A 13,623-nucleotide genomic window follows, 5' to 3' on the forward strand; every position below is an offset into this window, starting at 1 on the left:
CCTTCAAGCTTTTAAGACCCCAGACGCTATATCTTTTGATAGCCGGACACCATCAGCTTTCTTCACCACATTTGCTTGTTCACCCGCTTTGTCTTCAGCGGTTGTGTCGGGAAGGTGAGCATCATAGAATGCCAATTTAATAGAAGAAAGTATTCTTGTGTGGCATCAACAATTTCTAAACATGATCTTTCTTCTTGAGCCCTTTGATATCAGCTCCTCTTTTTTTCTCCCTTCCCCCTCCCGCCACCCCCAAGGAACCCTTAATAGAGCAGGTATTGTTATGATTATTTATGCCTGTCGTACAGCAACCACTCCATCCCTTCACCTACTGCCTGGTGTCCATCCCCCTCAATGATTGTGGTCGCATTCTTGAAGCAGTGTTTATCTGTTTATTTTGAGGTTCTTTTTCTGTCATTTTCAGTTCCTAAACATTTTAAGTGCCTATTGTTCTTTCATAGTTCATTTTAAAGACAATGGACGATGATTTTGTCTCAGCTCTAAATTGATCATATTCAGTTTGTGGAGAACGTCATGGCATATTAAGAATTTCATTAGTAGTGGAATTTAATAAGTAGATTACACCTGTGGGTCTCAGCCTTGGTTGGCAATGGTCAAAGATGAAACAAAGCTAAATCCCTAGGATTTATCTGAAATTAAACACTTTGAAAAGAGAATATACTCACACAAGTTTCCCCCAAACTTCTTATTTCTTTATTTGCTTAAGTGTTTGATTCTGGAATTCGGAGTTAGAATGTGGACTTAAGATAAGCAGTACCAGAAACCCGGAGGCCTCAGCGGTAGCCTCATCGTGCATCCATTCACTTTCCAGCCACTGCCTGCCACGCAGCGTGTGCTCTCCCAGTTGTGTGGAGCGAACACCCGAGAGAAGCAAAGCTGTAGATCGGCTAATAAAACTGGTCACTGTCCTCCTACGCTGAGGGCGTCCAATGAGTGGCAGCTGGAGATGGTCATATCTGTGCTGTTTTTCTGCTCCTTTTTCTTGTTTGCTGACATCTGAGTCTAGCAGGAATGTGTCTGCCTTTGTGAATGAGCAGTATTGAAAATGTTGCCCTATTTCTAATCCTCATTGTTTGGGTAAATAGTGTCCAATCACTTTAGGTTCCGACATGTACAGGTCAACAATCCATGTATTTTGGTCCAAAAACTGTCCTATGTATATATACCTTCCCTTTCTAAATAGTATTTAAAATTCTATAACATTGGCTAAATGAATGATACTATCGATATATTACTCTATGCCCCATGGGGTGATTTATGTTCCCCAATGTACATAAAGTGGACGAGGGTCATAGATAAGCCATGACACATGAATGGATTTTGAGCTCACACTTCATCAGAGCCCCAATCTGTGAGTAATTTGTTCTGACGGCATGGCTTATGGGTACTGGACACCCGCCCGCACGCAGAGAGGTCATTGAAGATGTGGGTGCCACAGCCAAGTGTGGAGAAATCAGATAGTGCCTGGCTGTTAGAAGGAATCACATCTGGGCTCTTAAAGGCTTGTCTTAAAATACGCAGTCATCTAAGTGGGATGCCAGCTCAAGTCCATGTGGAAGAAGCTCACCAAACTGCGTAATCCACCAAGGATCACATTGTCTTTTGAATTTACATTATGCCAATTGAGACTGTGGTCCTGAGTGCCCAGACTCTCACACCTGTTTTTCAATCCTCATGAAACCGTGTATATTTATTATTTTTACTGCTTTGTTTTCCAAATGTCTAGACACATATCAGTATTAGCTGAAACGATAAAGAAAGGAATTCATGATGCCGATTCTGAAGCAAGGATAGAAGCCAGAAAGTAAGTTTTTATCCTATCCCTCTCCCTTTGTAAACTTTCAGTTTTATGTGTCTACTATCTAGATTGCTTCCTTAGGTGTTTTTCTTGCTACTCACAATTTCGTGAAAAGCCAAATCAGAATCCAAAGCCCTTAAAGTAGTCCTTGGTGTGAATCATAGTATGTAGAGATGGATTATAAGAGCCTTGGTTGCGTAGGCGGTTACACTTAGGACCTTGCTCACTGCAAGGTCAACTGTTCAAAACGACTAGCCACTGCTCAGGAGAGAGGTGAGGCTTTCTTATCTTGTAAAGAGTGTGTCTTGGAGACCCACAGGGGCATTACTCCTCTGCCCTATAGCGTCACTGTGAGTCAGATCTAGTTCGATGGTAGAGTTTGGTTTAGCGTTTTGAGAGTAGATTGACCTGATGCACAATGGTAACATAATGATAGCTTACTGCTTTCATCTCAGTTTGCTGTGCGTTTTCCATTAGGACTGGTTATAATTCTGCCATGTGGCTATTATGATCGGCATAAATTTGCCATTGTGATTATATATATTAACTGTTAGATTCTAAACTAAGATGTACGAGGGGGTACCCTCCCTACTCCACCCCCCAAAAAAGAGAAAAGCTCCGCTGGGCAGAGCTTTTGTAGGACACATTTTTCCCGTTAGGTGACCATCAAACAACTCTCTCTGAGCCAGTGCACCCAGTGGCGTTACCTGGGAAGGGTCTCTTTGGTCACAGTGAAATTTTTGGTAAAAGCAGTTTCATTTGAAACTCGTTTTTTGTGATGGTTGATTTAAGAGAGCAGGTGCGGCTGTGAACTTTTGTTTCCTGCTTGGGAAAAGTGCTGCAGAAACTGTTGTGATGTTGAACACAGCTTACAAGGACAGCGCTATGGGAAAAACTCCAGTGTACACGTGGTTTTCTCATTTCAAGAAAGGAGAAATGTCGATTGATGACAAGCCTCATTCTGCATGTCTGTCAACTTCCCGTATGGAAGAAAATGTCAGCAAAATGTGTGTACCTTGTGACCAAAAACCGACAACAGACCCTTGAAGAGATGGAGAAGTTAGCTGGACTATCTTGAAGCTGAGTGCAGTGCATCATAATGGAAGTGTTGGGAATGAGCAGGGTCACTGCGAAATTTGTGCAGTGGGTTCTCACTGACCAGCAGAGAGAGCATCAATTGAAAACAAGCCATGCTTTGAAGGAACAGCTCCCAAGTGCCCCAGACTTTTTTCCAAGGTCATTACCGGTGATGAGACATGGTGCTATTCTTACGGCCCCCAAAGCAACCATCATTCAAGCCAGTGGAAGATGACATCATCATGTCCCTCCCCTCCCAAAGATCATCAGGTGAAATCAAGGATCAAGAAGCGGCTCATTTGTTTTGTTTTCTTTTTGTATGAGAGGAATGGTGCATTTGGAGTTCATTGTACCAGGTCAGACTGTAACCAAGCTTTCTATTTAGAGGTTCTGAAAAGAGTGCGTAAAAGACAAAAAAGGCCTGGTGTGTGGCAGATGCAGGACTGGTTTTACCATCAGGACAATTCACCCGCTCATGCAGCCATCTCAGTGTGCCAGTTTTGGCCCAAACACCATTCCTCTTTTGCCCTACTCTTCCTGACTCACCTCACCTCGCTCTGGGTGCCTTCCTTTTGTTTCCTTGAATGAAGAGGGACATGAAAGGACAACAATGGAGAAAAGGTGAAGTAAAAAACCAAGGGAGTTGCTGTCAGCCATCCAAACAGATGAGTTTGAAAAATGTTTCCAAGAATAGAATCACAGATTTGACAAATATATCAAGTGTAATGGAAAGTACTTTGAAGGTGATAAGGTTGTTTTGTAAAAAAATTTAAATACATAGTTGGGGGTGTGGAGAATTTTAGGGTTTTTTGGGGTGCCTTCTTGTGTACTTTCTTGGGATGGTCATAGATGCATGCTGGCAATTTTCCATCCATGACTGCCGTTCCTGTTCTTCCGAAACCAGTTCTTGTAATGAACGTGGGATAAAATCCAGCTTTACTTACATTGTACAGTATAACTTTATTTGACTGTTTAATACTTGTCACCCTTGACTACCCTGACAGTTAAGTTATATCTTCCTTGTTTCTGATTTCTGTGGAAGACCTCACTAAACCCCAAAGGACGTATCACCCTCTCATTTCAAGCAGTTCCTACTGAATTAGTGACTACTGAAAAATGATAAGAATGGATTTGCTATTTTTAATCCTTGTATTGTCTTTCCCCTCCCCCCAATTTTCCTAGTTCTTTAATTATAATAAAGAGTTTATGCAGTTGTGAACATCTTTCTACGTAAATACTCAATTAATGAATATCAAAGTGCATTTATAAAAACTACTGTTCCTTTTGTTTTGTCTACACACAGTGGGAGCTGTTTTAGCTCTCACCTGTCATGCTCCTCAGTCTTATAAGCCAGGAGCTTTAATTCCTGTTTTGTACATGAGAATGAGATTCAGAGAAGCTAAGTAACTTGCCCAATGCCCAAAAAACCCCAAACAGCAGCAACAGCAACAAGCCAGTGAGCGGTGAGGCCTGGTCTTTTTGTCTCTGTGCTCTCTGTGTGTGAGTGTGCTCCTGCTCCTGCTGTCTGGACAGGACCGGGGAGATGTGCTTCTCGTCTTAGGAGAGCTGTAGGGTACATGCCTGTTCTAACAGGAGTTTGTGTCCTCTCACAGATGTTACTGGGGCTTCCACAGTCACTTCAGCAAAGAAGCTGAGCACTTGTACCAAAACTTGGAATCCTCCTACCAGAAAGCCCTGCAGTCCCATTTGAAGAATTCGGACAGCATCGTGTCACTGCCCCAGTCAGATCGTTCATCTTCCAGCTCTCAGGAGAGCCTGAAGTAAGAATTAAGTTTTGCCGTGTATTAGTGAGAAGTATCATATTAAAAACAAATTCTAAGTGTGCTTTTAAATATGTGGAACTGTTAGTAAGTCCCCAGAAACCTGCATGTAGGTCTGAAACTGGGTTAAGAAGTGGCACTGAGTGGGAAGAGCTACAAGGTCTCGGTCCCTCCTGATTAGTTTTCAGTGACATTTACACGGCGGTCCTTGGCACATAGTTTTAGAGTAGTGCACATTAATTCTAAAGGAGGACAAACAATATAAGGAACCCTGATGGTGTGATAGGATAAGCATAGGGCTATGAACTGTGGTTTTGTCTGTTGAAACCCACCAGCTACTCCAGGGGAGACAGACAGACTATTCCCCTCAAGATTTTTTTTTTAATCGTTTTTTTTTTAGGGGCTCATACAACTCTTATCACAATCCATACGAACATCAGTTGTGTAAAGCACATTTGTACGTTCATTGTCCTCATCATTCTCAAAACATTAGCTTTCCACTTAAGCCCCTGGCATCAGCTCCTCATTTTTCCCCCTCCCTCCCCGCTTTCCCCTCCCTCATGAACCCTTGATAATTTATAAATTATAAGAGCCTTATAAGAAATGGTTAGAATTAACCTGGAGATAAGTTTAGAATGGAATGGCATTAAAAACCTTGGACGTAGTCTAATATTAGAGCGCCAGGGAGGTCCAGTTAACCATTTGACAGCTGTTCGATAGGGTGATGGTTTTGAGTCTACTCAGAGGTACCTAGTAAGAAAACCTGGGCAATGTCCCTGTGTTTGCAATCCCTGTGGAGCACAGTCTTACTCCGACACACTTGGACTCACAGTCAACTCTCTTAACAGCAAGTCTGTATGTATTTATTTTTAATTTTTAGTGTTTACCACCTCTCTTTATCTCTAACAGCTGTCTATTGTTTTGAATTCTCTGTGCCTGAAAGGCAACCCAAAAAGATAATGTTAAAGCCTTGCTTAATGTGGAGAGCTTGGTTAAGCCTGTCATGGAGATCCTCTTTAAAAATCATAAAATTACCATAACTTCCTGTTGTGGTTTGTAGTTGTATTAAAGCAGCTGGTCTACAATTGATAGTAAATGTTGTATACCTTCATCTCTAGCCGGCCCCTCACTGCGAAAAGAAGTCCTACTGGAAGTACGGCATCGAAAGGTAAGAAGAAAATACCTGAGGACATTTAGTCCACGGAGCCTCTGTGTGTTAACCGGTGGTAGAACTGTTGTACTGCTTGGAAGGCCTGCTCCACTGCAAGAAGTGCGTGACCCGCAGCCAGCTTCTTCGTGGGTCTGGGTTGTGTGCTGCTCTGCTCTTGCTCAGCAGAGTCCCGTTTCTCAGCGACTCGCTGCCGCTGTGAGAAACATTTTTAGCTTGCTGTATGCAGGCAGGAGTTAAGCTCGGTGACTTTGTCTGGCACTCTTTCCTCTATCATGCTATTCCTGCCACAAAGAGTTCTGCTCTTTTGCTCTCATCACTGTATAAGACAGGTGAAGATACCGTGTCGTGTTTTGAGTTGTAGCCCCAAGAGCAGTTTAGTGGCTGCTAGAGATAGGAAAGTGGTATGCTTTCTCTGTACCTCCTGAAAGTGGAAATACTTCTAGGTAAGCCTTTTCTATGATGAGAAAACTGATCAGATGTGAAGATTATTGTACTTCACATGTTAACTGGAACTAGAGTTTATTTTGTGGGGTAGTTAATAATCTTTGATGACAAGAAAAGAAATGTCATAGGTGTATCGGTGTGGCTACTTTGTAATTTCTTTCAGTTCTTTGTCCATGTCCTGTCTTAAGTGACATCAGAAGGCGTTGATCACTGCTATGTGCGTACATCTTTGTTAAAACCGCATATTTCTTTTCAAGCAAGTAAAACAACATGAAGTTATAACAATAAATATTTTACATTTCTGTACAATCGTGCTAACTTTTGGTCCTTCATTGCTAAAGCGTCTGCAGTTAGTACCAAATCTGCGTCGACAGCCGGACCCCTCCAGCGGTCTCGAAGCGAGATTGACGTGAACGCAGCTGCCAGTGCCAAGTCCAGAGTCTCCTCGTCTGCAGGTGCCGTGCCCTTCAGCTCTGCCGCAGCTCTGCCTCCAGGGTCGTACGCATCCTTAGGTAACCGCCCATCCCGTTGCCCTCCAGTTCTGCCGTGCATATGAGATCTTCTTGTGTTTAAACGGTGTGGCTGATTGAGAAAGTTACAAAAGCTCTTACTGACATTTTCACTGTCACAGGATATTTAAGTGTAAATAACTTTCTATACTTATTGATGATTAATAACCACCTCTGATTTTTGAGTGCCCTCTTTCTCTGGAGCACGCACGTTTCGGTGGAGTGTAAGCGCACTCATACTTGCATCACCTTGGAGCGCTTCCTTCCTTGAGTTTTCCTTCTTCACGGCAAGCCCCGCTCCCTAAGGCCAGAGCTGCCCTTCCCTCCTTGTGGCACTGGGGGGAGCAGGACAATGTCATGGAGAAACCTCTAGATTCCTCAGAGACATTCATTGTAGCAGTGCCTAATGTTCAAGTGAGTGGCGATGGTGGAGTGTGGCTCTACAAGAAGGTGTAAAAGCTGCTGTGCGCATGTGTCACCCTCCATGAATGGATCCAGCCTTAGTCTCATGATTGTCACTCAGATTTTCTACAATCTATATTGAGACCTTCTTAAAAAATTAGTATCTGACATAGTAGTAAGTCAGTTACTCATGATTTACAGCCAACTTAAGCAGCTAATTTATTAAAGCTTTATTTTATTTTATTTTATTTTTGAAAAACATCAAGTGTGCAAACCAAAATAGGGGGAAGTTAGCTAGATCGGGTCAGCAAAGTTTTGAGATGGAATAGCCATTCCTGTCCCTCACACAATCTCGAGATTATTCAAGAGCCATACAGTTTTACAAACAAATGAAATCACCGTTATCTGAATAATGCCCTTTATATGAAACTGTGATAGTTTTATGTTCATTTTCAGTTGCACTTCAGAGCCATTTGTAATAACAAAAGAGTTGCATATTGCTCTTCAGCAGCAATTTTCCAACCCCTAAGCTAGATGAATCTACCTTGAGTTTTAAAGAAATTAGTAAAATTTAAAATTCTAGCTTTGTTACTTTAGGTGGCTTACAGACTAATTCCAAAGTACGTTCTAAAACTAAACTTCTAAAATGGTTTTCCACCTTGAAGACGCAGTCAGAGTGCACTGAGAGAATGTTCGGAGGTCTGTCATTTATAAGCCTTCGATCTGGCCACAGAGTCTTCAACTCTGCTTCTCCTGCCCATAAACTGCTGGTGACAACAGCCTCCTACGTGGATCAGTTCAGTGGATTAAGCCACTTAGATGGATCCATGAAATGCCTTAAAAGTCCTTTGTAAACTGCCGTTATATAAGTCAAAGAAAGTGTGATGATTACATAAATATTAAGTTGAAAGTATATATTGTAAAATACTTGTCAAAACAAAAATTATTCTTGTTTTTCTCTGGGAATATTTCATTCATACATACATTTCGGTTTGGAAGAAACTCAACCAGAATTATTCTTCTGTATTCTTTAACTAATGCAACATATACATAGAAGTGTTTATATTTTACTGACATTGCATTAGACAGAAATAATGACTCTTCTAGGTGAGTCGTTCTATTAATATTTAGTTCCATTTTGAAATACTTAAACCTGTGTTTCAGTACATTAAATGCACTTTTAGTATTTGTAATTTGTATTGGTTCATTGCTCGAAAATTTGAGTGAAAACTACCTTTAGGAGTATCTGAAGTAGTTTTTGTTTTTCTGTGAATATTTGGAATGCTTTCGTGTGACTTTGTAGACTACCCCTCGGTGCTGATATAAGTGCTCAGAGTTTTTGGTCTAGCTGACCCGTTAGAAGCACCGATGATAGAGTTCAACTTAATGTTACCTGTTTAATTACAAAATCAAAGTATGCTCTTACCTTTTCCTGATAATCGTACCTCCATTTGCCTTATCAAAGGAGCCCTGGTGCTACAGGGATTAACTGCTTGATTGTTAACCAAAAAGTCAGCAGTTTGAACCCACCAGCTGCTCTGGGGAAGAAAGGTGTTCGAATCTGCTTCCATAAAAATTTACAGCATTGGAAATTCTCTGGAGTGGTTGTATTCATGGCCATTATGAGTCAGAATCAATTTGACAAGAGGTCCTTATTAAGTTAAAAACACACACATAAATCCTTTGAAATGTGATCTTACTGAGACTTTGTTACGATTACTACTTAGTGTGATATCATTTGCAATAGTACATTCTACATCTGTGTAAAGTGATCCTTTTCCAAATTTCTAGAGTCCAGGCATGTGAGGGAAGACCTGGAGTACATAGGCCTTGACTCAGGTACTGTGCTTGACAGCTTTGCTGCTGGCTATGTAGTTGGGATAGGCACTGCTAGAGCTAGCTTCTCTGGGCTTCTTACCTGGCTCTTCCATACAGGTGACGCCTTTTTTTGGACTCTTTAGTATTTAAATGTGTCATATTTTTTCCCATTTTGATAGAATGTCACACCAAGGAAACGTAACTCTTTAAGAGAATGAGGATTGGCTTAAAAACAAGCAAACAAAAACCACACTTTGAACTGTAGCACTTCTGAGGGTTGTCTTGTACGTTTTGTCTTCTAAAACCTAGATCGCTTTCTACTACGCTAACTTCATTATTAAGTGCACTGATGTGTTTCAGACTCTCTTTGCTGTTGAACTTGCTTTCCTTTTAATTTTGTTTTTAAATTGTACTTTTGCTTTTTTAGTAGCCAATGACATTCCGCTTTTTTTTAATATTACTAATTGTTCCTTGTTATCCCTTCCTTTGTTTTTTTGATTGGCTTAAAGATGGTACTGCCACTAAAGCAGAGGGTAAGCGGTTTATTTCTGTGAATTGAGATGTGTTTCCCTCTCACTGATTCTGTTACCACCCAGTGTTGCCTGGTGCCCAGTGTCCTCAACCAGATCCCTGCACGAGGTGTTGCACGCACTCCCTCTGTTCACCTCATTCCATTTCCCCTGGGATTCCGCCCTGCTCTACTTGAATTCTTTTCTCTCTCTGCTGAGTCATGTTCTTGTGAACCTTGGTGATTAAGTACTCTGGGAACTCAGATTTCATGCTGAGTACAAGTAGGCAGTAACATGGACTTTTTTCCCTTTGGTTTTTCATTACTTCTTGTTTTGTGGCCTCTTGAGACATGCCTTTCCTTTTTTGCCGGGGTGGGGGTGGATAAATTTCAAAGGCTAGTAAAGATTTTTTATAGGTCATTAAATAAATTATTGGAACACTTTTCTCTTCCGTAAAGGTTCTGAATTTTATGACATCATGTTTATCAGTATCACTGGCACACGCCCCATTCATCTTGAATACCTTCTGTATGATATGTTTTGTACTGTACACTGTACGGAAAGCATGGTGGGAGGTCTAGAAACACATCTAGATCTACTTGGTTTTTGGTTTTTCCCTCCATTCCCGAGTATGCATTGTCTTTTTAAAAATTTGACACATAGGTAGTCCATGCTCTGTAGGCTCCCTCCCTGAGTCAGAATCATCTTAATGGCAGTGAATTTGTTTGGGCTTGAGTTCATTTTCTAGAGGGTTTTGATTAGCACATGCCAGACAAGGTCACTCCTTTTTAAAGTGATGGGTAGAAAGCATAATAATGCTGGTTTTTTTAGGTGAGCTGCTTCTCTGCTTAAGATAGGGCTTAGCCTCACCTGTGGATAACGATTTTAATTAGTAACGGTTCATTTTCATATCGTATTTAGCCACTCTAAAAGGTAAGGGTGGATATGGTTTTATCATGATGTGTATAGTGCATAGTTAAGTTAATCTATGTTTGTTAAGATACTCAGAAATAGGGGAAAAGCTCGAGGTTTTGTTTTGTTTTTAAGTTTAGCCCAATCCTAAGAACAAATAGATTTCCTGAATCCCTCACCTCAAGATTCTGCTAAATGTGTTAGGAGCCAAGGAATAGGAATTGTAAACCAGCCCCATCGGTAATGTTTATGGTTGGCAGTTTTGTAAAGCTTAGCCCAAAAGGAAAAGGCAAGAACCCGAGGTGAACAATGAGGACCTCGTTGTCTGAGCAGAAGACCGAAGTCAGATATCGTTATGAAGCCGATGGATGACTTTTTCATTTCTTTCATATAAGTATTTCTATTTCCTCTCCCTTAAGAAATAATCTTAAGAATTTTCTCAGCCTGGTTGGAAGGAAAATGGAAGGATGGAATACAGTTATGTAAAGTGGTCAGGATCGTACCCAGGGGGTGAAGGAAATGACCCAAGGGGGCTACAAAAGCAATTTAAGGGGCTACACTTTATTTTGGATTGTGGACTATAGTACAAAAGTTTTTAGTTGTGCGGGGAGGGAATTATATTTTTTCTTAAAGGTGGGCACTAGGTCAAATAAAGGGTAGGAGCTCGGGCGATTAACGCCCCCCCCCCCCTTCCCACTCCACCCTCCAGCTTCGAGGGATCCCTACCCTTCCTCTGCAGCTACCCCTCCCGCCGCCACTTTCCCTGGAGAAAAGCCTGATGGTAGCAAGGTAAAAATTGGGTGGTTACAGTTGTAGAGGCTGAGGGGAGGGAGAAGACAGGGGAGTTCTGCTTTCGGGTTTAGCCAAGAACAGGTGGGGGGGAGGAGGGCAGGGTAACAATGGGGGAAAATCCCAAAACAAAAAAAATTTTAAAAACAAAACAAAAATAAATAAAGGGTAGGAATAGAGCAATGTAGCTAGAGTGGAAAATGACAGTCCCTGGGAATATAATCCTCGCTCCCTCTTGTATACTCCTGAGCAAGGTCTGAAAGTTATACCCTCAATCTGTGCAATAGACTAAGAGAAAGAGCCAAGCTGTCTCTTACTAGTTTCCTTCTCATAAGAGAAATATGGGAGTGATATTTGGGACCTTAAAGGAGCAAAGGGAGTCTCAAGCTGTGTACACAAAGGCTGTGTAGGCTGTTTCAAATCTAACCAGTCATAGCTGCTTGTTATGAGAAAGGGGAGACATCACTGGTGGATTTGCTAGTTCTAATGCTTCTAGTCTAATTCTAACACTTTTGTGCTTTTTTTAGCAGTGAAGCATAGAAATGATGCTTTAAAAGCTATCTTGAATAATACAAAAAGCCTCAGTCAACAGAATGTAGTACCTGGTCTGTAGTATTTTGTAATCATTATGGATCTTTTAAAATTCCAGAGTAAAGTTTTGACTATTTTACTATGTAGCTGCAAAAACACGAGTTTCTTACTTTCATCCTTATGGGGCATAGATAATGATTTTTGAATCAGTGTTTGGAAGCACTAAAATCTAAATTATCCACGTGAATTCTGAAAACGACTTGACTATGGAAATGAAGAAAAAAAAGTTGTTATACATGTCAAGGGGGCGGGGCTTTCTAATATTTATAATTAGAAAAAACGTTTGCAAAGAACTTTAAAAAAATAGCTGGAAGGAAACAGAGGAATGATCTAGGAAGCAAAGACGACAGGGATAGAGGTGTAAGTATTGGGCCATGTACATATATTTATTTAGGTTGTAGATGGACTTCGGTTCTCTGCTCATGCCCTCCCTCAATGCACAAACACAGCACAATCACTGAAGACAAAATGGGTGCATAAGCAAATGTGAAGAAAGTGGATGATGCCTGGCTATTAAAAGATATATCATCTGGGTTTTAAAGGCTTGAAATTAAGCAAGTGGCCTTCTAGTAGAAAGCAACAAGCCCACATGGAAGAAACACACCTGTGCGATCATGTGTTGTTGCCAGGACTGGGTAACAGGCATCAGAAGACTTAAAACAAAGAGACAAACAACAAACATATGGTTGAGAACAAGGGTGGTCAGAGCAGAGACCCAAAGCCCATCTCTAGCAGTAGCACGCACGTCCCCTCACAGAGGGGTCACAGGGAAGGGATGAGTCAATCGGTGCAGTTAAGCACTGATGAAACACACACACTCCTCTGGTTCCTGGAGGCTTCCTTACCATGACCCCAGTGCTGCCTCTCACTGCGGGCTAGACCGGAGCATGTGCACAAGTACAGATAAGACCTACGAGCTCACGGCACATGGAATCCAGGAACAGGAATGGGAGTAGCAATTCCAGAAGGGTAGAGGGAAGGTAGGGAAAGGAGGGGAGGAAGGGGGAACCGATCTCCATGATCCACACATAACCGCACCCCACTCTCCCCCAAGGGGATGAACAACAGAAACCGTGGGGAAAGGTAGACAGTGGTCGGTGTAAAATATGAAAATAATAATAATTTAGCATTGATCAAGGGGCCATGAAGGGGGGTGGGGGGGGCACGGACACCAAGGGCTCAATAGTAAATAAATGGATAGAAAATAATGATTGTAACATACGTACAAATGTGCTGATGGACAGGAGCTGTGAGCCCTCAATAAAACAAAAGTATAGCTTTGGGACAATATTTCCAGATTATCCTTCAGAAACAGTTTGACTATTTCTAAAACAATAATTTTGTGATTTGGAGGAAGGAAGCACTTGCATTTTTGTTGTTGTTCATGAGAAAATTAGTCATTTAAATGTTGAAGTTATCTGGTAAGTCAGTGTACTCTCATGTACTTTTTTTTTTCTAAGCTAAGAAATAGTAAAAACATATTTTCCCTCAAAATACATAATTTAAAATAAAAACATACAATGCTTAAATGACCTATCGACACCGATACCTCATTAATAATTTCAGAGGCTAGTCATGTTTTTGAGAATTAATTACTTCATAACAACTTAATTAATTATTGGTGGTTTTAATTAAGTCCATATAGTAATAACTATAAAGCCCTATCTGCTCATCAGGATAAAGACCTGAAATTTTAGTTGGTTTTTTTAAATCATTTTATTATTTTATTAGGGGCTCATACAACTCTTATCACAATCCATACACACATCAACTGTGTAAAGCGCATTTGTACATTCATTGCCCT

The 13,623-nt window shown here is 41.1% G+C and overlaps 1 protein-coding gene across 2 annotated transcripts in view; it reads left to right on the forward strand.

Annotated features, from left to right (window-relative positions):
* The window catches only part of CLASP1 (cytoplasmic linker associated protein 1), a 354,339-nt gene that overhangs the window by 215,582 nt on the left and 125,134 nt on the right, over positions 1-13,623 (forward strand). For both annotated transcript variants that reach the window (XM_045287431.1, XM_045287432.1), the window contains 5 exons: positions 1,745-1,822; positions 4,507-4,674; positions 5,793-5,842; positions 6,631-6,801; positions 8,992-9,039. In XM_045287431.1, the coding sequence (XP_045143366.1) occupies positions 1,745-1,822; positions 4,507-4,674; positions 5,793-5,842; positions 6,631-6,801; positions 8,992-9,039 (515 nt within the window). The remainder of the gene's footprint in view (positions 1-1,744; positions 1,823-4,506; positions 4,675-5,792; positions 5,843-6,630; positions 6,802-8,991; positions 9,040-13,623) is intronic.

Source organism: Echinops telfairi, unplaced genomic scaffold (genome assembly GCF_000313985.2).
Source record: "Echinops telfairi isolate 266 unplaced genomic scaffold, ASM31398v2 ScPeMD7_15;HRSCAF=58, whole genome shotgun sequence".
NCBI classification, from domain to species: Eukaryota; Metazoa; Chordata; class Mammalia; order Afrosoricida; family Tenrecidae; genus Echinops; species Echinops telfairi.